The 23,041-nt window shown below is 53.0% G+C and overlaps 1 protein-coding gene across 11 annotated transcripts in view; it reads left to right on the top strand.

Annotated features, from left to right (window-relative positions):
- PRRC2B (proline rich coiled-coil 2B) overlaps positions 1-23,041 on the top strand; it is a 77,876-nt gene that overhangs the window by 23,888 nt on the left and 30,947 nt on the right. For 7 of the 11 annotated variants that reach the window (XM_070430419.1, XM_070430416.1, XM_070430417.1 and 4 more), the window contains exons 2-13: positions 1,096-1,264; positions 1,981-2,158; positions 5,087-5,189; positions 7,083-7,155; positions 7,490-7,633; positions 9,474-9,715; positions 10,142-10,263; positions 10,702-10,844; positions 15,236-15,326; positions 18,676-18,868; positions 20,761-21,076; positions 22,600-22,805. In XM_070430419.1, the coding sequence (XP_070286520.1) occupies positions 1,150-1,264; positions 1,981-2,158; positions 5,087-5,189; positions 7,083-7,155; positions 7,490-7,633; positions 9,474-9,715; positions 10,142-10,263; positions 10,702-10,844; positions 15,236-15,326; positions 18,676-18,868; positions 20,761-21,076; positions 22,600-22,805 (1,926 nt within the window). In that variant the 5' untranslated portion in view covers positions 1,096-1,149. Of the gene's footprint in view, positions 1-649; positions 902-1,095; positions 1,265-1,980; positions 2,159-5,086; positions 5,190-7,082; positions 7,156-7,489; positions 7,634-9,473; positions 9,716-10,141; positions 10,264-10,701; positions 10,845-15,235; positions 15,327-18,675; positions 18,869-20,760; positions 21,077-22,599; positions 22,806-23,041 lie in introns of those variants that run through there. The other 4 variants (XM_070430418.1, XM_070430422.1, XM_070430420.1 and 1 more) reach the window with 4 other exon arrangements.

Here is a 23,041-nt window from a genome sequence, read left to right as displayed (position 1 = left end):
CCTCCTCCAGGATGGGGGACCTTTGAAAGTGCTTGTTTTAAGACGTTTTCTTTTATTTATTTTTAATATATATTTATTGATTTCAGAGAGGAAGGGAGAGAGAGAGAAAGAGATAGAAACATCACTGATGAGAGAGAATCATTGATCGGCTGCCTCCTGCACACCCCACACTGGGGATCGAGGCTGCAGCCCAGGCATGTGCCCTGACCAGGAATTGAATCGTGACCTCCTGGTTCATAGGTCGACGCTCAACCACTGAGCCACGCCGGCTGGGCTGGAGGAAGTATTCTTTATTTCCACAGTTAATGGCCTTGAAGCCAAACAGCAGCCAGGATTTCACTTGAATGTGCTTGGGTTTTCTGGAGAAGGAGATGTTTTGGTACAGCTGGTTTAGAACTGTGTTTCTAGGAGTAATTGCTTCTGGATCTGAAGTAGTTGTACTATGAATGTCATTTGTACCTTTCGGGGGGGCGGGGGAGCCTCAGAAATATCAAATGGGAGCAAAACAACGATTTCTTGATGCTCGGAAGCCTCAGTCCCTGTCTTATCTAAAGACTCAGTTCCGCGGACTCTGCGGCTTTCTGGGGGCACTTGTTCCTGGTCCCCGCGCCTGCCTCGCAGAGGCCCTCTCGTGGCCTGGGCACGTTTTCTCTCCGGGTGCTGGTTCTTTACTTCGAAAAGTGCACACACCCGCCTGTTCCCGGGTGGCACTGCCTTTAGTTGCCTCCCGTGGATTGGTTATGCTTGTCCTTCCGTTGGGTCGTGTACCTCCCTCCCTGTTCTGCCCGTCTTACTGTTGTTACCTGGAGAGGCTGAGGCACCCAGGCTGTGAGAGCTGACATTTCTGTTGTTGATGAGCAGTAGCCTTGGGCCGTTTCAGAGGGAGCAGGTGAGGGGGAAGGTGAGTGTTGGGCGATCAGCAAGTCGACAGAAAGCTCTGAATGGGAGCTAAACTGCCGGGGAGGCAAGGGTGGTTTCTAGGGAGAGTCGACAGCTCTCTTTAGATCTGCGAAGAGATCCATGACTCCTAAAGGATTTACTCACTGGATCAGAGGTTCGGTGGATTGACACACTCTTTTTTTTTCCATTTCAAAGGCAGATCGGGGCGGTGCCGAGAAAAATTTCCTTACTAGATGACATTTCATCGCAATGTCCGATCGTTTGGGGCAAATAACCAAGGGCAAGGATGGGAAAAGCAAGTATTCGACGCTCAGCCTGTTTGATAAGTATAAAGGAAAATCAGTAGACGCAATCAGATCCTCAGGTAAGAGCCGGGGTCGGGGCCAGGCCCTCCCGCTTTCCCTTCAGTGAGAACCTCCTGGTCCAGGACCGTGGCAGCCCAGAGTCCTTCCTGTGGGCAGGGAGGGGTCACCCGGTAGTTCTGGGCAGCAGTCTCCCCGCTCCTGTGTGAGGTCTGATTTCATACCCTGACTGCTGTGGGGGGCTGCTCCCCCTCTATCTTATCTTACTGAAACCAGGGGTATTTTTAACCTGGTGGTTAGAATGGGGCTTAATTTGCATTAGACTTACCCGGTTTAGATTTCATGGTTCCAGGACTCTGGAATGTGGTGGGAAAAATTCCTGCTGATGCTATCCCTACCCCAGGAGGGTTTTATGAATGCCCAGGCTTGGCGGGGGCTGGGCAGGGCTTGGTCCTTTCAGTCTAACGAGGCCAGAGCATCTCCTCTTGCAGAGAGGTGCCTGCCGTGTGGGCCAAGGTTTCTGGGCCCTCAGCTCCTAGCCTTCTGCCCGCTGTGGAAATGGAAGCGTCCGTGTCTTCCAAGGCCTTGGCGAAGGGCTTGTCACGTGACTAACGTGACCACCGGGCAGCGCTGTTGTTTCCCTGGCGGGGCCACCCCTCGTGTGTGTTCTGTTGCCTTTGTCACGATCACTTGGTGTTTGAAAGAGCAGCTGAATGACCTGGCCTCCGGCCTGTCCCCTGCCCGCGCGCTATCTGCTTCCTTCCCTGTCTCCCTGCAGTGATTCCTAGACATGGCTTACAGAGTCTCGGGAAAGTTGCCACAGCCCGGCGCATGCCACCGCCCGCAAACCTGCCGAGCTTGAAGTCTGAAAACAAAGGAAACGACCCCAACATCGTTATCGTACCCAAGGACGGGACGGGATGGGCAAACAAGCAGGACCAGCAAGACCCAAAGAGGTGAGAGCAGAGGGCAGGCGGCTCCGGCACCTCCCTGCCCGCACGGGCGGCGCTGGGGACCTGTGCCTGCATTCTCCTCCCTGCCTGCCGTTTTCCTGCCTCTCGGAGCCAGTGCAGCAGCGTTTCTGTGGGCCGCCTGGTCCCTGTGACCAGCCCCGGTGCCTCATTAGAAAAGGCCCATCAGCCGCTGGCGCACATGCGGCCACTCGGAGCCAGTTCCCGACGAGCCTCTGTGGGCAGAGCTGGCGCCTGCACGCTCCGTTCTGGGGTCCCTGTGTGCGGGCGGGCCAGCAGCCGGTGTCCTCTGCGGGGCCTGAGGCAGAGCAGCCCGCAGCCTCGTGACCCGGGTCCTGGCACGGAAGTCTTTAGGGAAGCAGCACCGCTGCGTGCGGGGTGCAGAGCCCCCAGCTGTGTCCTGACGGGGCTCCGGCCAGTGGTTGGGGCGTCCAGGAAAGAGGATGGGGGACTTGTGCTGGGAGGACGGAGGGGACAGAAACCTGTGGCCGAGGTGAGCCTGTGTGGGATGAACGCTTCCCGGTCCCGGCCGGTGCACCTCTTGCCCTGCATCTCACGGTCCGGCTGCTGGTGCTCGGGATCCGGAACAGCTGCTGACGGGCGTCCTTCCCTCTCCCTGGAAACGGCCACACCAGCTTTTGTGAAACTTCTGTGTAGTTGCTCCGGGCAGGGTGGAGAGAGCGAGCAAATAATCAGTCAGATCTTAAAGTAGCAGTAACCACAGTAGCGTCCTAAACGCCATTTAACATTTTTCTGACAGTTTGCTTGGGCATCATGCTGGCTGATGGTTTAGTGCAGGGGTGGGCAAACTTTTTGACTCGAGGGCCACAATGGGTTCTTAAACTGGACCGGAGGGCCGGAACAAAAGCATGGATGGAGTGTTTGTGTGAACTAATATAAATTCAAAGTAAACATCATTACATAAAAGGGTACGGTCTTTTTTTTTTTTTAGTTTTATTCATTTCAAACGGGCCGAATCTGGCCCGCGGGCCGTAGTTTGCCCACGGCTGGTTTAGTGTGAATTTGGACCAGACAGGTGTGTGGGATGCCCAGCCAAGCGGCCGGTTAGCTTTATGGCACTGGGAGAATCATTTGACCTCTGAGCTTCATTGTCCTGTGCAGTAAGAATGTACCTGGCTCCAGGGGCAGTTACAAGAGAGATGAGAGAACACAGCCAGGGGCTTAGCACAGAGCCTGGCCCGGAGGAAGCGCGTGGCAGATGCCAGAGCCACTGTCGTCATTCTAATCAAATGGTGGACACGACAAACTCTAGAGAAATGGATATGACACCTTTCAACACAGGCCTTGAAATGCCCGTGCTAAGGAAAATTCTAGAGAGAGGACAGCACCGCTCCCTCCCTGTACCTGGGTCTCTGCTGCTGCTGGGCCTGCCCTCCTTGGGCGTATTGAGGGGTGGGAGGGGGAGCAGGTGCTTAGCGGGGAGCACGGAGGCAGCACTGCCTGGACGCTCCTGCTTTGGGTAGAAGGTCATGTGAGGATCGGCGGCCTTCATGTTGGAATGGCCACGATGGTGATGAGTCACTTGGGTGAAGTGAACCCGGGGAGAGTGAGTGTCGTGTAGGGTTGGACTTGAGCTTACCGCGGGAGCTCCAGCAGTGGGTGGACCCTGGCGCGTCGATGGCTGACCTCCTCACATCTTGCCCGGCAGAAGCTTGAATAGAAGAGTGACTGGAAGGCTGCTGAGTCAGCAGAAATCTCCTCAGGACCCTTTCTCGTTAACTTCTCAAGAGATGACCTGTGGGGCCCTGGCCAGTTTGACTCAGTGGTTAGAGTGTTGACCTGTAGACAGAAGGGTCACGGGTTCAATTCCCAGGTCAGGGCCAGTGGGGAGGCAACCAGTCAATGGGTCTCTGACATTGATATTTCTCCCCCCCGCCCCTCTCCCCCTCTCCCCCTCTCCCCCTCTCTCCCTCTCCCCCTCTCCCCCTCTCCCCCTCTCCCCCTCTCCCCCTCCTCCTCCCTCTCTCCCACTCTCCGCCTCTCCCCCTTCTCTCTCCATTCCACTCTAAGAATCAATGAGAAAATACCCTCCGGTGAGGATTAAAAAGTAAAGATGACCTATGGGGTGTACACTGATGCAGCTTCTCTTTGGAGGGCAGTTTGGCAATACCTTTTAAACTTCAAAACATCTTTGATGCAGCAATTCCATTCCTAAGAATTTACACTACTGAATTATGCAAAGGTGTACAAAGATATTTATACAAAAATGCTCACTGCGGTTGTATCTTTAATAGAAAAAAACGGAGATTGGTAAATTATGGTCATCCAATTGTACTGTCATTAAAAGAAAGAGGTAGGTCCCTATGTATTGTCATGAAAAGATGTTAAATTAAGTAAAATAGTTACAGAATTGTATGTGTGGCATTATTCCACTTGTGTTAAAAATACTCTGTTATGTTGAGAAAAATCTGCTTTGAGTTTCTCTCTGGAGGATGAGATCATGAGAAATTTGTTATGTGTATTGATAAGTTTAGTTTTGCTATGAGCAAATATATTTTACAAGCCAAGAGATGGTAACCTTTTTTTTAAAAATCTGCTGTTTCAAAGCAGGCAGCCCCCTGAGGAGCTGTGAGGCTTGGTCAGGAGGAAGGGACTCGAGCCCCCTCCCTACGGTGACTGAGTTTCCCATTGGCAGGTCCTCCATGACTTCAGTGTTGACATGAGCTCTCTGTTTGCAGACAGAGGCCTGTCTGCCCTGTTGATGCCAGCGAGTAGACGGCAGACGGGGTATTTGCCAGCATAAGCGTCTCCCGGGGAAGTACTCCTATTGGCCAGAGGGCTCTGGCTCCCAGTGAGCCGCTGATGAGCAGCTGTGGCTTTTGGAAATGCAGAGAGACCTTGTCGTGGCCTGTGCCGCATCTAATCCTCCCTGTGTGCCCTGCCTCTGTCTAGTTCCAGTGCGACGGCCGCTCAGCCGCCGGAGTCGCAGCCGCAGCCGGGTTTGCAGAAATCTGTCTCCAATTTACAGAAACCGACTCAGCCAGTCAGTCAGGAGGTAGGTGCTGGAGCCCCCGTCCCAATGTCCAGATGTCGGAGCCACCTAACGCCCGCCCCCAAGAAGGGTGGCTTTGCTTGATTTGCTTATACCAACGGCAAACTGATGGAGAAGGCCCCACACAGGGCTGAATACAGACACCTCGTTTGACTCTGTTGACTCCTGTGAAGGTGAAGTCGCTCAGGTAGATACAGAGGTCAGGGCCCCCAGCTGTGCTCCGAGGAGACCAGTGCCATAAGCAGACAGGAAGCGGTTGGCCATGGGAAGGGGAGTCTGGAACACAACATCTAGAAGCTCCTTTCCTGTTGGATGTCTTCTCGGTGTCTTTAATGTGCACCCTGACTGAGAGAGGGCAGCAGGGACAGCAGGCCCCAAATTGATTTGCCCTCGGAAACCTTTTTAACGAGGTCTCTAGGGACTAGTCGCGTCTCAGAGCATCCTTGGGAAATGCCCAGCTCCAGTCGTCGCTTATTGTTGATGCATTAAAATGTTTTTCTGAAGAGAAAGGCGTGACCGAGCTGAGCAAGAGCTCACGGTACACTGAGTCCATTGGAGGCTGGGTGGGTCCCAGAGACTGGCAGGGCTCATGCTTAGCTGGTGGCTAGGAACCTAGATGACAGTCTTGAGTATTTTAGGTCAAAAGAAACCTAGACAAGACCCCTGGCACTCACCAGACTCTTGAAAACAACTCCAACCCCCGAACTTCAGTCTCGCCGTGCTGCCTGGCAGCAGGAGGCCTGAGACGCCAGCCCCCGTCTGTGGGGACGTTTATAGCTTTGCCAGAAGGAAACCCCACCCGACAACACCAAACCGTACTTTCGAAATTAAAGAGAAAAATCGTATTCGTGTGAGGCTCCATATTCATCGGCCCAAGCCCACGGGGTCTGCCGAGTATGTAGAGTTGAATTCACGTGTTTCCCAGGATCTGAAACAGTGAGACTGGGGCCAGCTTGTGAGCCCCGGCTGCACAGCACACTTGCCTTGGGAGCTGGTTGACAGAAAACATGTGCCTGGACCTCACCCCTGGAGAGACTGGGGAGGGGCCGGGGCATCTGTTGAAAGAAACTGTGTTGGGGACCGTCTTGGAACCCGGCCTGGAGTAGCGCAGGCCCTGCCCAGTGCTCAGTCAGCTCCTCTCGGCCGCTGCCTGGCTTTCTCTCATATGCAGAGGAGGTGAGAGGAGACTCCGTTTCTAAAACCTCACCCCAGAGCTTGTACGGTTCTCTTGGGATGAAGTTCACCGGCAATAGTAGCAACCCCTCCTTGGCCCTGAGGTGCCTCGTCCAGTTTAGTGCCTTTGGCTGCGTATAGACACCAAATGGGAGGCTGTGGGTTGGCTCTGGTGCCCCTCTGCTTCCTGCTGGCTCTGGAGGTGCAGCCTTCCTGGGGGGGCTGTCCACCCCAGCTGCATGGTCCCCTTATGTGGTCCTTTGGGCAAGACCTGGGGGCATTCCAGCCACCATGGCAAGCATTCAGGGCAACTCCCTGTAAGTAAATGGCTTGTTAGACCCAGTCCTCTCTGCACTAAGGGTAAGAGACAGCCACTACTGTGAGTGTGCGTGCGGGGTGGGGCGGGGGGGGCGGCGGGGGAGGTGGCTGGAGAGGAGGGGTCATGGGAAAGGGTAGCTATTTAATTTGGTACGTAATCCAGTAAGTGGTGAGGTTTTGCTCATTGAGCTCTGTGGTAGCTTTGCCTTCATTTGGAAGGGGGTATGATCAGCTGAATGCTGTTGGAAAAGGCAGAGCTCCTGTGGCTGATCCCACTCGCACGTGGCCGTGGACTTGTGGGCCTTGTGGTGGAACCTGGCGGCGGTCGTGAACGCCTTCCCACGTGCTTGGGGAATGGTCAGCAGGCCGATGGGGCTGGCTCTTCTAATACTCTTCCTTTTTCAGAACACAAATACAGTGCCAGGTGGACCAAAGTCATGGGCACAGCTGAATGGAAAGCCAGCAGGACACGAAGGTGGTAAGTGGGAAGAGGTGGGCAGGACGGGTGCACGCCTTCTCGGGACCATTCCGGTTGGGTCTGGGTTGTCTTGGCCTAAAGCTTTGTGGAGTCTCTCACCTGAGAGTCACTGCTCTGGGGGCCTGGCCTCGGCCCCAGGGAGGAAGCGCTGATTCTGAAGGCGTGTCAGTCAGCATCTGGGGGCCCTCGGGGAGCCCTAGTGCGCTCTGCCAGCCCTGACGCCGATGCGGCGCCGCACTCCTGGCTGCGTGGCCGGCGTGCTTGGAATTGCTGAGGCGGAGAATCCTTGGTGCTGACCTCCCTGGCTCCAAAGTCTTTCCGGTTTTCTCGACAGGTTTAAGGGGCTCAAGCCGACTCTTATCCTTCTCTCCCGAGGAATTTCCGACGCTGAAAGCAGCTGGCGGGCAGGACAAGGCTGGCAAAGAAAAGGGCGCCTTAGATCTGTCGTATGGGCCAGGACCAAGCCTCCGCCCTCAGAGTGAGTGAGCTGCAGCCCGTCGGGCACACGGGGCGCAGCATCTCCCTTGCCTTCCCGCCCTCAGACAGGAGTGTGCGGGGCCTCAAACGGCCGGGCTCCTGAGGCCGGGCTCCCTGCCTGGAAAGCGTGGCTGTTGCCCTTTGCCTGACCTCTGCACCCACTGGACTTGAACCCTAGGCTGGTCGGGAGGTCACCCCTTCTTTCTTGTTGTTGTTGGGTGGGCCAGGCCTGCCTGCCTTCCTGGCTGTCATCAGAAAGTTGTGCTGTGCTAGGTGGTCATGGCAAGGATGGGCAGACCAAGGGCCAGCTGCCTTGGTCCCTGATTCAGGAGCGGTTTTCTAGACCAGAGCTTCCCAAACCGCGAATGCCATCAGGGTCACTTGGGGAGTGTGTTACACGGTGTGACTCCCAGCCTCCCACCCCCGCCAACTTAGAAGTCCAGTTTTTAACACGTGCCCTTGCGTGGCCCGCTCAGCGCTGACTCCACCGCCCATCTCTGGGGTCTGGTCCAGGAGGGGCAGGAGTGTGGAGTGGTACTTGCTGGTGAGGTTTTTAGGGGCTGTGGGTGGCTTAAAGTGTTATTTAGGAATGAGATTTTCTACCTGTTCTAACCAGAGGTTCTGAAATGGCTCTTGTTTTTTTGGAGGTGCGTTTGGGGGTGTGTGGAAATATGCGGGACTGGTGTTTGCTTGTCGTGATTAACCCCCAAGAGCAGAGGGCCTGTAGAGGAAACGCTCACAGTGCAGCTCTCCTTCAGCGCCCGCCTTCCGGTGGCCTGTGCGGAGTGGTTTCGTCTCCTCCAGAGACACCCTCCAGTTCCTTCGGCCAGGAACGGGGGCTTCTGGGTCTAGTTAGGACGCGTGGCTTATAGGACCATAAACAGAACTCGGAGGAGCTTCTGGGGTGGGTTCCATCTCCCCTTCTGAGAAGAGGAAGAAGCAGATGGCCAAGGGGTGACCCAGACAGGGCTTACCCGAGCCCACACGCGGGGCTTGGAGGCTAGAGCTGAACCCCGTGTTGTGGCTCCGCCCTCGGTCTTACTCTTAGGGTCCCACACGCAGGGACCTTTCATGTTTCAACTCATCACCCAAGTTAACGGAAACCAGCAGGCATTGGCTCCTGCAGCCTCTCCTGGGCCTGTGGTTCCAGCAGATCCTGCTGCGTTTGGCAGTTGGAAGCATCATGGAGAAAGATAGCTCGGTCAGCAGGCCCCCCTATCCCCCCCACCCCCCCGGCCCTGCAGGAGGCCCCCCTCCCCCGGCTGGTGCAGGGTAGGCGGGGCCAAGGCCTGTGGCAGGTCCAGACCCTTCCAGCAAGAGGGTCTGGTCTCCAACCCCCACTCCGGGCAAGAGCTGCTCTGCTTCGTCGTATGAACGGGGCGATCTCCTTGATTAGAGGGGCCACCGCTAAACGAAGCAGGAAACATGTCAGAACTCACTCTGGTTTCATGTCAAGTCCAGGGCTGCGGGCAGTGCCCGTCCTCTGGGACTGGGGCGTCTGTGGGAGGAGCCGTGGCTGTTTCCATGGGCTGCCTGGTGCCTCTGCGGCAGGCACCGTGGTGATGGGCTCCTGTCTGTCGGGGAAGATGCGCACACACTTGCCTCCTCTCTGGGGACCTCGCTTTGTCGCACAGTCAGGCTCCCTCAGCAGGTTCACACGCCTTGGCCAGTGTAGTCTGCCCCCACCTCCCTGACACACTTGACCGGGACCCTACTCTTACTTTTTGTTTTTTGGGGGGCTTTTTTGGTGAATGAGGGGGTCCCTTGACCTTCAGAACCTCATACAATCCCTCGTCCCCCCTTCCTCTTTCCTCTCCCCTTTTGCCCCTTTCAATTTCCAGATGTGACCAGCTGGAGGGAGGGCGGTGGGCGAAACATAATTTCTGCCACGTCTCTGAGCGCCTCCCCCACTGAGCTGGGCAGCAGGAACTCGAGCGCGGGAGACGGAGCCCCCTCCTCGGCAGGCGCCAGCGATGCTAAGGACCCCTCTCTCCGCCCGGCTCAGCCTGTTCGCAAAGGGGCTTCGCAGTTCCTGGGGAACGCATACCACCCACCTACATACCATGACATGCTTCCTGCCTTTGTAAGTCTTCAGGGGGCGTTTCCCACAGTCAGCCCGTCCGCGTCCAGTAGGACTGCTTCACGGGGGGCGTGTGCACCTCCGGTGCCCCCCTGGCTGCACGCCTCGCCCCGTCCCTGCCTTGGAGCTTCCGTTCGTGTCCACTCTCTCTCCTCCCCAGTCCCCAGGGCCCCGGCTTCTTTCCTGCTCATGTGCTCATCTCAGCCTTGGCCCTTGGAACAAGGAGAGGCAGGTTCCCCTCAAGGCACAGGCCCAGGTGTACTAGCAGCAGGAAGGAAATGGGGGAGACGGTGGCAGGTTAAATGGGAAACCCCAAGAGTTCCTGTTTCTTTTTCCCACTGTTCATTTTCCAAAACAAATTCTAATGCAAGTGGAACGGAGAATTGGGGTCATCACCAGAAAACCCTGTTCATTGATGTCACGTTTCAGATGTGTTCGCCACAGTCGTCGGAGAACCAGGGTACAGCGGAACGAGGATCTTTCCCGCCTCCGCCGCTCCGCCTGGAGCCCCGAGTTCCTTTCCGACAGTTCCAGATGAACGACCAGGACGGGTAAGGCCTGCTGCGGGCGCGCAGGGGGAGCTCGCCACGGGGTGACCTTGGACACCAGGCGGCTGACGGACGGCAGTGCTTTGTCTACTAAAGACCGTAGTGCCTGGAAACCAGCTCGCAACCCGGGTGTGCGGACGCAGGCCGGGCCGGGCGGGAGGTGGGGGTATGACTTGAGTTCCTGGCACAGCGGAGGTTTTGGCACGTGCCGGTGGCTGCGGCCCTGCCCCTGGGCGTTCGCGCCCAGCAGTGCGGCTGCAGGAGGCGGGGCTTCTGGGCGGTGCCTTCTCTCCGTTGTGTTCCTTTCCAAAGGGGGTGGCTTCCACGTCAAACGCACACACAGACCTTGCAGTTCAGGGCTTAACTTTTTAAAAGCGTTTGGTTTTGCTTCCATATGTGTAGTTGCCATAAGTCCAGTGTCTTTAACTTTTCTCTCATCAGAAAAGACAGCCGGCTGGGCATGTCCCGCCCGCCCCGCCCGCTCAGGCAGCTGGTGGAGCGGGCGCCGCGGCCCACCATCATCAACGCCGAGAACCTCAAGGGCCTGGATGACCTGGACACCGATGCCGACGATGGCTGGGCAGGTGGGTTGTGTTTCTGAGTGTGCTTTCCCTGGGGGTTAGAGGCCGGCGGACACCCGTCCCTGCCCAGCCAGGGTGAGCGCCCGCGCGTGGTTTCCTGGGCGCGGGGACTGAGCCCGGGGACTGAGCACGGGGGCGGGGAGCAGCTTCCGTGCCGCAGAGGTCCTGGCTGGCACTCACAGGGGGGCTTCCGGCCCATCCGTGTCTTCTTTTGGTCTTCGGTCTTGATCTTAGAGCTGTGGTAGATTTTGCTGTTAACTTTTTTTAGACTTTTTTTAGAATGGAAAAGTTAAACCAAGAAAAATTGTGTACTGACCCCCCAGCTCCCCTCACCAGCCTCGGCAGGTACACCATTCTGCCTTTCTTGTGTCTTTCCTTTCGCCCACTCTCTACCCCCAGCCTGATTATATGCCTTTACAATCCTTTGTGTTTGTTTTCACGTAAATTTTAATTACATTGAAAGACACACAGCTTAATTGTACACTTTTGACAAAGGGATACACCTGTGAAGCTTTTCCTCCTCCCCCAGTCCCTTCCTGCCGGCCTGCCTCCCCCGATGGCCCAGGGCCTGCCACTCTTCCAGCGCCTCACCTGGAGCAGTTTTGCCCCTTGTATGATTACAGGCAAATGGGTCACACAGCTTTTCCTCTGTGTCATGTTTTTGAGATTCATCAATGTTGATATATATGTCAGTTGTTGCTTTTAATTACTGGGGCATATTTTATTGTATCAATATACCTTAATTTACTAATCCACTTAAAAGCTCCATCGTGTATAATCTTCTATAATAATAAAAGTGTAATATGCTAATTAGACCGGACGTCCTTCAGGACGACCTTTCGGACAAAAGCTGGGGCTTCGAGGGAAGCCGGTGCTGGCAGCCCGGGGAAGGAAGGCATACTCTTGCACGAATTTCGTGCGCTGGGCCTCTAATATTTTCATGTCTCTTGAGTGCACAGCGGCGAGTGGAAGTATTGGGTCAAAGGGTAGGTGTGTGATGAGGTGCACAAGGACCACAGACCTTTGCCAAGCGGCCGAGCCATTGCACATTCCCAGCAGCGACCACACCTTCCTGTCAGTCTTTGTGCTTTTAGCCGTTCTGGTGGGTGTGTAGTGGCATCTCATTGTGCTTTTCATTTGTGTTTTGCGGGTGACTAATGCCAGTGAACACATATCTTCATGTGCTATTTGAGGGGTGTATCTTTCCTTGCCTTTCTGAGGGGTCTGATACAAGTCCTTTGCAGCTTCACAAATATTTTTCACCATAGTTTGCCTTGTCTCTTCTTTTTTTTAATCCTCACCTGAGGGTATGTTTTTTTCATTGAGAGAGGAAGGGAGAGTGAGAGTTAGAGAAACATTGATTGGAGAGAGAAACATTGATTGGTGCCTCCCATACATGCCCTGACCGGGGATCGAACTCGAAACCTGGGTAATGTGCCCTGACCAGGAATAGAACTCGCAACCCTTTGGTGCACCCTACAACGCTCTAATCAGCTGAGCCCCATCAGTCGGGGCATCTATTCATCTTTTTAGCACTGTTTTGATGAACAGAAGTTTTTAGTTTTGATGAAGTTTATAAATTTGTGGTTTTTTATGGTTATTACTTTTGTATCATATCTAAAAAAATCTTGGTGGTAGAGATATTCCTTTATATGTTATAGTTTTCACTCTTACCGTGTGTCACGTTGAATTAATTGATCTGTAAGGTGTAAGATAGGAGCTGAAGTTTATTTTTACCATAAGGCTATCCAGTTGCTCCCCACTATTTGTTGGTGAGGCTTCCCTTCCCCTATTGAATGGCTTTGGTACCTTTGCCAAAAATCAGTTGACTTTGGAAGTGTGGGTCTATTTCTGGACCTGTTTGTTCCATTGATCCGTTTGTTCATCCTTAAGCCAATACCAACCACACTAGATCATTATAGATTAAGTCTTAAATTCAGGTAGTGTAAGTCTAGTGAACAAAATCAACGGACAACATTTAAAAAATTCAGGTAGTAGACGTTTTCAAGCTTTGTGTTTTGTTTTGCTCTTCAGTCCTCACCTGAGAACGTGTTTTTATTGACTTTGAGAGAGAAACGTCGGTCGGTTGCCTCCCATGCAAGCCTTGACCAGGGATTGAAGCCACAGCCCTTCGGTGCTCGGAACAGTGATCTTAACTGAGCCACTCTGCGAGGGCTCGTTGTGTGTTTTGGTTGGGTCACTATTCTGAGTTCTTTTCATTCCCATGTAAATTTAGAATCAGCCTCGCAGTATTTACAAAAAGCCTGCAAACGTTTTGGTCAGGATTTTATTGAATTTACTTCTGGATAAATGATGCCTTAATTTTGAATCTTCTGTGCAGGAACCTGGTGAATCTGTCAGGTCTGTCCTCTCCCCAGCAGTGGTTTAGAGTTTTCAGGGTCAGGGTCTTGACTATGTATCATCAAGTTTATTCCTAAGTATTTGGTGGTCTTTGATACTATTATAAATGGCATTGTTTCTTTAATGTTGTTTTCAAGTGTTTGATGTTATTATGCAGAATACAAGTTGATTTTGTGTATTGACCTTATACCAGACACTTTGCTGAATGCACTCACTAGTTTTACTGGTTTTTGTTGATTTCTTAGCATTTCTACATAAACCATCATGTTGCCAATAAATAGGGGCAGCTTTATGTCTTCCTTTTCAGACTTAATGCCTTTTTTTTTTTTCTTGCTTTATTGCACTGTGGTACTTCCAGCCCAATGTTGTATTCAAGTTCTTTGTTTCTGATCTTAGGGATAAAATGTTTAGTGCAGCGGTTCTCAACCTGTGGGTCGAGACCCCTTTGGTGGTCAAACGACCCTTTCACGGGGGTCGTCTAAGACCATCAGAAAACACATATTGAATATATAATTACATATTGTTTTTGTGATTCATCACTATGCTTTAATTATGTTCAATCTGTAACAATGAAAATACATCCTGCATATCAGATATTTACATTACGATTCATAACAGTAGCAAAATTACAGTTATGAAGTAGCAACGAAAATAATTTTATGGTTAGGGGTCACCACAACATGAGGAACTGTATTAAAGGGTTGTGGCATTAGGAAGGTTGAGAACCACTGGTTTAGTGTCTCACCATTAAATATGATGTTAGCTATAGCTTGTTGGAGATATTCTTGACCAGATTGAGGTTGTTCTCTTCTAGTTTGCGGTTTTGTTTTTTAAATCATGAATGGGTATGTATTGAATTTTGTTAAATGCTTTTTCTGTCCTTGTGATCATATATGATTTTTCTCCGTTATTGTGGTAATCTTGTGGATTGCATTTATTTATTTATTCATTCATTTATTTTCTTTCATAATTGAGATTTTATTGTTTGTTATGATAAAGTACACAGACATTTCAATTTGTATACAATTCTTTTTTTTTATATAAATATATTTTTATTGATTTCAGAGAGGAAGAGAGAGAGAAAGAGAGGGAGAAATAGAAACATTGATGATGAGAGAGAATCATTGATGGGTTGCCTCCTGCACTCCTGACACTGGGAATTGAGCCTGCAACCCAAGCATGTGTCCTGACTGGGAATTGAACCGGGACCTGCTGGTTCGTAGGTCACCGCTCAACCCCTGAGCCATGCCAGCTGGCTGTATATAATTCTTAACATACGAACCCAAAATGTAAAGTCATGTAGTTGTGATTTTTTTTCTATATAGTTATTCCAGTGACTTTCTAGCTTAAAATTTGGAGGTTAATTTTCTTTAATAGAGTATCAAGTACCAATATTTTTAAATGTTGATACACTGTTAGTGAATTAGTGAAAGCCCCACTAATTCACAATTAATATCAAATATGATGTAATCAAATTTTCAGTCTTTCACAGCACATTTACAAAGTTACTAGGAAAACTAGACTACTACACCAAAGATGTTTCTCCCATATATTTCTCTCCCTTTCTCTCTGAACATCAATAAAGGGGAAAAAAAATTTAAGAATCCTAAGATTCTATATACATATATATGTATATACTAGTGTGTGTATATATATATATATATATATACTAGAGGCCTGATGCACAAAATTTGTGCAAGAGTAGGACTTCCTTCCCCCGGCTGCCCGCACCGGCTTCCCTTGCAGCCCCGGCTTCTTCCTGAAGGACGTCGGGTCTAATTATCATATTACGCTTTTATTATTATAGATTGCCCTGATTGAGGAGCTGTTGTCTGGGGCGAGGGTCACTCTGACCAGGCTGCCTTACTGTTCCCAGAACCAGAGCTCCTTCCGTTTAGCTGCAGTTTGTTTGGTGATGGCAGCCACGTGGCTCGCCTCCTCCGTGGGGTTGGCATGACTCCGGACTGAGGTGGTGCTCTTGGCCGCTGAAATTCTCATCTTTTCTCATTCTCCTGGCCCACGTCCTGTTGCAGGCCTCCATGAGGAAGTGGACTATTCTGAGAAGTTGAAGTTCAGTGATGATGAAGAGGAGGAGGACGTGGTGAAGGATGGCAGGCCACAGTGGTAAGGCTCTCCCCCTGCTGGGGCGCTCCAGTGCAACCTTACACTTAGCGGCACTGCCGTGTGCTGGTCCTGTGCCAAGTGCGTTTCCTAGTTTCCAGCAACCTCCCAGGGCAGATACTGTTTCATTTTGCCGATGAGAGGGCTAAGCTTTGGGGCACCCGTTCGAGAATTGGGCCAGGATTTGCATCCGGGCGTGGCAGGCTGGGTGCTAGTGATTGTAACCGCTGCCCCAGTACTTCCCTGAGGGTGAGGTGGAGACCATGTGTTCTGCAGAGTGATTATGGCTGTCCTGCCCCAGAAGCCTTCTGTGGCCAAGCGAGTTTGGGAAACCGCCTGGGTTCAGCTTTCTCCTTTCCTCCAGGGTCGCCTGCCGCCTAAACTTCTTAGACCAATTTAATCTCTCTTTTTCTGCATCATTTTATTGGACAAATTTTACTCATAATGCCCTTTGGAAAATACTTAATTGTACTCTAGCCCCTCTTGTTTTTATCATAATATCAGTAGTATTGGCTAGTACTAAAGACCCGATGCACGAAATCTGTGCAAGGGGCTGGGCCCTCACAGCCCCGGCTTTGTCCGGAAGATGGTCCAGAAGGTTGTTTGGCTGTCCGGTCTAATTAGCATATTATGCTTTTATTATTATAGACATTTTTATTGATTTCAGAGAGGATGGGAGAGGGAGAGAAAGGTAGAAACATCAATGATGAGAGAGAATCATCGATGAGCTGCCTCCTGCATGCCCCCCACTGGAGATCAAGCCCACAACCTGTGAATTGAACCGTGACCTCCTGGTTCATTAGGTTGACATTCAACCACTGAGCCATGCTGTCCGGGCTTGGCTAGTACCTTTGTTTGTTTATTTATTTTTGCATTTTACATATTTTAAAAAGCCATATGAATAACGTGTTTTGTAAAATACAAAAAATGTTTAATTAAAAATAAGGCAGAAATCCTTTAATCCTAAATCCATAAATAATCATCAACATTTTTAAGTGTATTTTGTATTATTGACAATATTACAGATGTCCCCTATTTCCCCCCACTACCTCCCTCCACCCAGTCCCCGCCCCCACCCAGGCTTTATCACACTATTGGCTAGCACTTCAGTACTTGTGAAAGAGCGCCTGCGGTTGCTTTAATTTGCCTTTTCTTTCTTTCTTTTCTTTTCTTTCTTTTTTTTTTTTTTTGTACCAGCACATGTGATTTTTTTCCTTCATGTGGCATTTCCTGTTTTCTTTATACACCACCTATTGGACTTACTGTGCTTTCCTCAAAAATGTGATTTTTTAATATTGTTTAGATATTAATGTTTTAATGTTTCCCTTTGTTTCATTGTCACTGATTGAGTGTGTGTATGGTTCCCTCTGCAAGTCTTTCACTTCTAAGCCCCTGGAGTCAGCGCCCCCTCCTGGAGGAAGCTGGTAACACGCTCTGCCGCTATGAATACACACAGTTAACTGAGGCTTCTGTTGTCACGCCCGCTCGATGCACGTGGGGACTGTCTATGGATCAGTTCTTGGAACACTGAGCTTAGAAGGAAATGTGACCAAGAATTTAAGTCAAAGGCAAAGACATCAAACTTTACAGATTGACTGGAGCAGTAGGACACTGTTCTCTCTTTCAGTTGATATTAATTGAATATTCAACTGAAGGAGTTAAACATGGAGTCAGCTTTGCTACTGGCTATGATTGAGGGCACCTCCTCCCTAAATATGTTTTTATTGACTTCAAGAGGAAGAGAGAGGGAGAGAGAAATAGAAACAATAGTGATGAGAGAGAATCATTGATCAGCTGCCTCCTGCACGCCCCACACTGGGGATGGAGCCCGTAACCTGGGCATGTGCCCTGACCGGGAATTGAACCGTGACCTCCTGGTTCATAGGTTGATGCTCAACCACTGAACCACGCTGGCCGGGCGAAACCTGCTCTTGTTTTGATATTTTCTGAGCTGGCTGGTGATGCACAGCCCCCAGAGATTCCTACAATGAGCCCAGAGTCCCTCTGACATCTTCGCTTCCCATCCATGATATTCCTGAACTGCCCTTGACTCTTCCCTTCCTGTTCGTTGTGTTGGGGCCATGGGACTGGCCTCCTTTCTTTTTTTAAAAATATATTTTATTGATTTTTTACAGTGAAGAAGGGAGAGGGATAGAGAGTTAGAAACATCAATCAGCTGCCTCCTGCACACCCCCTACTAGGGATGTGCCTGCAACCAAGGTACATGCCCTTGACCGGAATCGAACCCGGGACACTTCAGTCCGAAGGCCAACGCTCTATCCACTGAGCCAAACCAGTCAGGGCTGGCCTCCTGTCTTTTCTGGACAAGGCAGGGGTCAGCCAGGCGTCCCCTCCTTCCGTGTTGTTCTCTTACCCTCACACTGTGCCCCGTTGTCTTCTACAGACACGGCCTTCTCTGGTGCATCAGAAACCTGGCTGTGGTCTCTCCCTCTCACAGGGAAGTCAGTAGTCGCCAGCAGTGTTGCCCTCCTGTGACCTCCTAACCTCTACCTGCCTCAGCTTCCCCCTCTCACGCACACGTGTGCACCTCCTAACCTCCCTTGCCTGCCTCAGCTTCCCCCTCTCACGCACACGTGTGCACCTCCTAACCTCCCTTACCTGCCTCAGCTTCCCCCTCTCACGCACACGTGTGCACCGACACGTGCACACACAGAGGAGCCAGACCTGAGCCTGCTGTTCTCTGGGCTCCTGTTAGGTGACTGGGCACCTCTTTCCCGCACAGGAGGCTCAGAACAGGTCCTTACGCTTTGCCCCAGGCCTGTGTCTAGCTCCGCCCTGAGCATGTGCAGGTGCGCAGGCACAGCTCGCTTCCCCCTTCTCTTCCCGCCTCCCGCAGCCGGGGGGGACTCGCCAGGCCTGTCCGCCCGTCCCTACTGTGTGCTCTCCTTCCTCCTCGCGCTCCTCACTGTGGCACCTGCAGCGAGCCTCTTTGTGGAGGAGCATCGTGAGCACCTTCAGTGCAAAGCACAGGGCAGGTTCTGTAGTCAAAGAAGCACCTTCTTCTGGGTTCGGCTCCAAATCTGTCAGCTCCTCCCTGGGCGAGCAGCTGCCCACCTCTTGGAGAATCTTGTTTCAACTCTTTAAAAGGGGGAGAATGAGCCCCCCCCAGATAAAGTAATGGGTGTGGAACAGCCGAGCTGGAGCTTTGAGCTTTGTGTGTGAGAGTGAATGGTAAATGTTGGTGTTCTGGGATGTCTGTCACCGTAAGGGGTGGGGAGTGGGTCTGCTCCGATGAAGGAGATGGTGTGTAGACAGCTGACTAAGGACCGCTGGCGCGTAAGGCCAGACCATGGTGGCCGACTGGGAAACTAACCGCTTGTGGTTGTCCTAGGAACAGCTGGGACCCGAGGAGGCAGCGGGGGCTGTCGATGAGCTCTGCAGACAGTGCTGATGCCAAGCGTGCCCAAGAGGAAGGAAAGGACTGGGGCGAGACAGTGGGCGTGGCTCGCGTTGTCCGGAAGGTGCCAGAACCTCAGCCACCTCCCAGGAAGCTTCACAGCTGGGCCTCAGGCCCTGACTACCAGGTACCATGGGGTCTGTGCCTGTGACTAGCTGGGGGGCTCTCTCTCCTTTCTCTTTCTCTCTCTCTCTCCTCCTCCCCCCCCCCCCCCCCCCCACTTTCTCTCTCTCTCTTTCTTCACATTCATTTGACCAGAAGTCCAAGAAGAAGACCAATAGTCCTCTAGTTGGATGCCCTCTGCATTTGTACTTTGCTGAGTTGAGTGTTTGGGTGTCTGAAAGTCCTAGGAGAATATCTCTCTTTCTTTTTTAATTAAAAAAAATTTCTTTTGAAACCGGCATGAACTTACTACCATTCACTCTCTCACACAAAGCTCTGGCTAGGCTGTGAGCTTACAGAAAAGTTGGAAGTACACACAAAGGAAACTTTTTCTGAGCCCTAGAGGGGAGTTGCCGGCCTGACAAGCGTGTGGGCACAGATGCCGTGGTGTGAGCGAGGACTGACGGCACCTGCCAGGGAGGCAGCCACAGCCTCCTGCCCTCGCGCTGCCGGCGGTCCTGTTAGCGTCCTCCATGCGCAGGCTCCGGTTCGGTCACCTCCTGCCTCAGTGGTCCTGTCTCTTTGGTCCCCGTCAGTCTGGCACCGCCTTTCCTTAGCTTTCATGACTGTGAGATGCACCTCAGATTGGCTTGGTCTGTCCTTCCTTGTGATTAGGTCCAAGGTTTCTTTTTTTGGTTGGAATCTCTCAAAAATGACACCGACTCTTCTCCTTGTAACCTACCAGGTGCAAACTGTGAGTTAGTTAGTTTATTTCACTGAATTATAATCTGTCTTACTCATTTTTTAAAAAAGATTTTTTAATTGACTTTTAGAGAGAAAGAAAGGGGAGGGGGGAGAGAGAAGCATCGATGTGAGAGGGAAACATTGATTGGCTGCCTCCTGCATGCCCCTCTGCTGGGGATAGAGCTCATGCAACCTGGGTAACTTTTTGGTACGTGGATGATGCTCAGCTAACCGAGCACACGGGTCGGGGTGGGAGCCGTACACTTTTATGTGTCCTATTGGAATCCGTGCCTGGGTCAGTGGAGCTGCCTGCAGCTTCCCGCCCCGCACACCAGTGAGAACCTCCCCGTGTGAGTTGTCTACGCTGTGTCTTTGGCCTCTGGTTGCTGTCCAGTAACTGGCCCCCAGCGAGAGATTTGGGGTGGATGGCACATCCACAGGCGATGTTTTCAGAGATGCTTTTTTGTTTTTATATAAAGAATCACCTTGAGCCCTAACCGGTTTGGCTCAGTGGATAGAGCGTCGGCCTGCAGACTGAAGGGTCCCAGGTTTGATTCCGGTCAAGGGCATGTACCTTGGTTGCGGGCACATCCCCAGTGAGGGGTGTGCAGGAGGCACAGCTGATCAATGTTTTTTTCTCATCGATGTTTCTAACTCTCTATCCCTCTCCCTTCCTCTCTGTAAAAAGTCAATAAAATATATTTTTAAAAAATCACCTTTAAACCGTATATCCGACCATGAACTTCGGTGTCTGGTGGTTCTTTATACCCGAGGTTTACATGTTTTCACGGAGGAAGGAGAGCAGTTTTGTGACCGAGAGATGGTGAAAGTGTGCTTTTCAGCTCCGGTTGATGAGCCACAGAGCCCTGATCTTGGCCCTGGCGAGTGCACATGGACCCGCGTCCCGTTTCTTGGTGTCGGTCACCTTCCAGGGCATCTGCACAATCCCTAGGGCTTCCTGTGCGATCCCGCCTGCAGAGGAGGAGCTGAGGTGCAGAAGGTCGTCACTGGCCAAACCTCATTCCAGACACAGTGAAGGGGCAGAGCAGGAGGAGAACCCGGGTCCGCCCAGAGCCGGCCCGGCTCCGAGAGGCTCGAGGCTCCTGAAAAGAGGACTGGCTGCAGCGGGAGCCGCCCCGTCTCCTGGTTTCATCAGAGGCTCTCTCTTGGCAGAAGGCCTCCGTGGGCAGCGTGTTCCGGCAGCAGTCGGTCGAGGACAAAGAGGACAAGCCGCCCCCACGGCAGAAGTTCATCCAGTCGGAGATGTCCGAGGCCGTGGAGCGGGCCCGGAAGCGGCGGGAGGAGGAGGAGCGCCGGACCCGGGAGGAGCGGCTGGCTGCCTGCGCCGCCAAACTCAAGCAGCTGGACCAGAAGTGCAGGCAGGCCCAGAAGGCCGGCGAGGCGCAGCGGCCGCCGGAGAGGGACGCGCCCCGGTCTCCAGGCCCCGAGAAGGTGCCGCCGCTGGAGAACGGCCCCGCCGTCCGCAAAGGTAAGCAGGGCTCCATCCCACAAACTGGACACCGGGGCGGCGGCGCTCCTCGTTCGGGTCTGCGTCTCCCGGCTCCCTGGTACCGCCTGTGGCTCACGGCGAGAGGCTGCCGGGAAGCTCCAGCCTGGGTCTGCCTGGATTCACCCCGTTTCCACGCCAGCACTGGCTCCGAACCCCGCCCGTGGGAGCTGGTTCCCGCCCCTGTGAAGTGGGAGGGGAACGGTACGCCCCCCCTCCATGCGGGGGCCACCCGAGATGACGCGTGCCAAGCGCTTGGCACAGCTTCTGGGTGAGAAAGCACGCGGGCACTTGCTGGTAATGGTGCCATCACGTCGTCACGGTCACGGTTGTCACTACCACTGCTCAGCCAAAGGTGCGACGCTGAGGATCCCACTAAACGCACAGGGTCCTTCTCCTGGACACGAAGGAAGCGCCTGCGTGGCACACGCGGTTTTCAGAATGAGTGCTGATAGGCCTGCACTGCACGGCTGGTCAGATGTGTTGAATAGCGCTGTGTGTCGGAGAGCGTCGCTTGTAGCGGGTTTAAAGAATCTGATCAGCTATGTTCTTTGTGATTTTTAAAAATCAATGAAAACCAGCTCTTTTTCGGAGACAAGGGCCTGATGCTCGTCTCAGTCCTTGAAAGCCTCTCGGGTGGGGGGTCTTCCTGCTGGTCTGACAGCGACCAGCGCCCTCCTGGCCAAGGAACTCCGGGGCTGACAGCGCCCTCTGTCCGTTTCCCTGAACCCTGTGCGGCCGTGCCAGCCTCGGTCTCGCTGAGCTGGCGCCCGGGCTGAGCGCCCAGGAGGGGATGGCTTGGGTGTGAGCGAGGTGCGTTGATCCGGGTCCCGGCGTGGGCCTGAGGGTCCTGTGACTGGGATGCTGTCGCTGTGCTGCACCGCCTGCCTCTGGGTTCCTCCGGTGCCTGAGCCTCTGCAGTCAGATTAAGAAAGCGAGTGTCAGTTCTTCTTCAGAAAAAGCTGGAGAAAGTGCAAAGCTGGGTGGGGGCCAGAAAGAAGGGAATTTCCGAGAATAACGGTGGGCAGTGGTGAGCATCTCCTGCCTGTCGGGTGCTGTGTTATCGCATCTAGTTCCACAGGCCCCGGGGGGGCCCCGGGGGAGGCCAGCTGCTGTCCTCATTGTGCAGATGGAGGGCCAGGCTGCCCACCAGGTCACACAGCTTTTGGGCGTCGTGAGTCTCGCGGGTGGATGATGGGTGTGGCTGCCGTGGAGCGTGTGGCTATTGTGACTTCCCAGGGTCCTTTTTAATGAAACCTCTCATCTGGACCCAAATCCCGCTCCACGGCGAACGCTGTGGCCTCGGGCAGTCACCTGACCTTGGGCCCGTCGTCTCCCCCGAAGTGGGGATGGTGTGGGACCACGAGCTCGTGCCAGTGCCCGGGTTCGAGGCTGTGACTGGCACGGAGGCGGTGCCAGCGGGAAAGAGCATTTACTGCTTCACATTTGGTTGGCCGAGCTGTTGTGAGGCCACTCCAGCCTTTTCTCTGTGGTTTGTTCTCTAGGCTCCCCCGAGTTCTCTGCCCCGGAAGCCCCCAGCACGTTCTCAGAAGAGGCCCCCACAGCTCTGGCGGCTGTGGCTCAGAGCGGCAGCAGTGAGGAGGGGCCCAGGGAGGCTGGGTCCCCTGCGCAGGAGTTCAGCAAGTACCAGAAGTCCCTTCCTCCCAGGTTCCAGCGCCAGCAGCAGCAGCAGCAGCAACAGCAGCAGCAGGTAAACAGGAAGACACTGAGAAGGTCCTTGTAAACCGGCCTGACTGCTGGGTGATGGCCCCTCCCCTTCGCCAGGCCCCTTCCATTGAAGCAAACAGCAGAACCCCCTCCTGCCAGGTCCCATCCGGCAGGATGGCAGGGGCTGTACCTCCGAGCGGTTTCTCTGCGGTGGGTGGGTCACTGACCTTGTCCAACACGAGCAAGGAGGAGCTGGTGGGCGAGCCTCGGACCTGGTGG

Source organism: Myotis yumanensis, unplaced genomic scaffold, assembly GCF_028538775.1.
Source record: "Myotis yumanensis isolate MYYU_CA2020_CCGP unplaced genomic scaffold, mMyoYum1.0.hap1 SCAF_12, whole genome shotgun sequence".
Taxonomy (NCBI): Eukaryota; Metazoa; Chordata; class Mammalia; order Chiroptera; family Vespertilionidae; genus Myotis; species Myotis yumanensis.
Note: the sequence above shows the minus strand (reverse complement) of the source record. Positions and strands in the feature narration are given on the sequence as shown.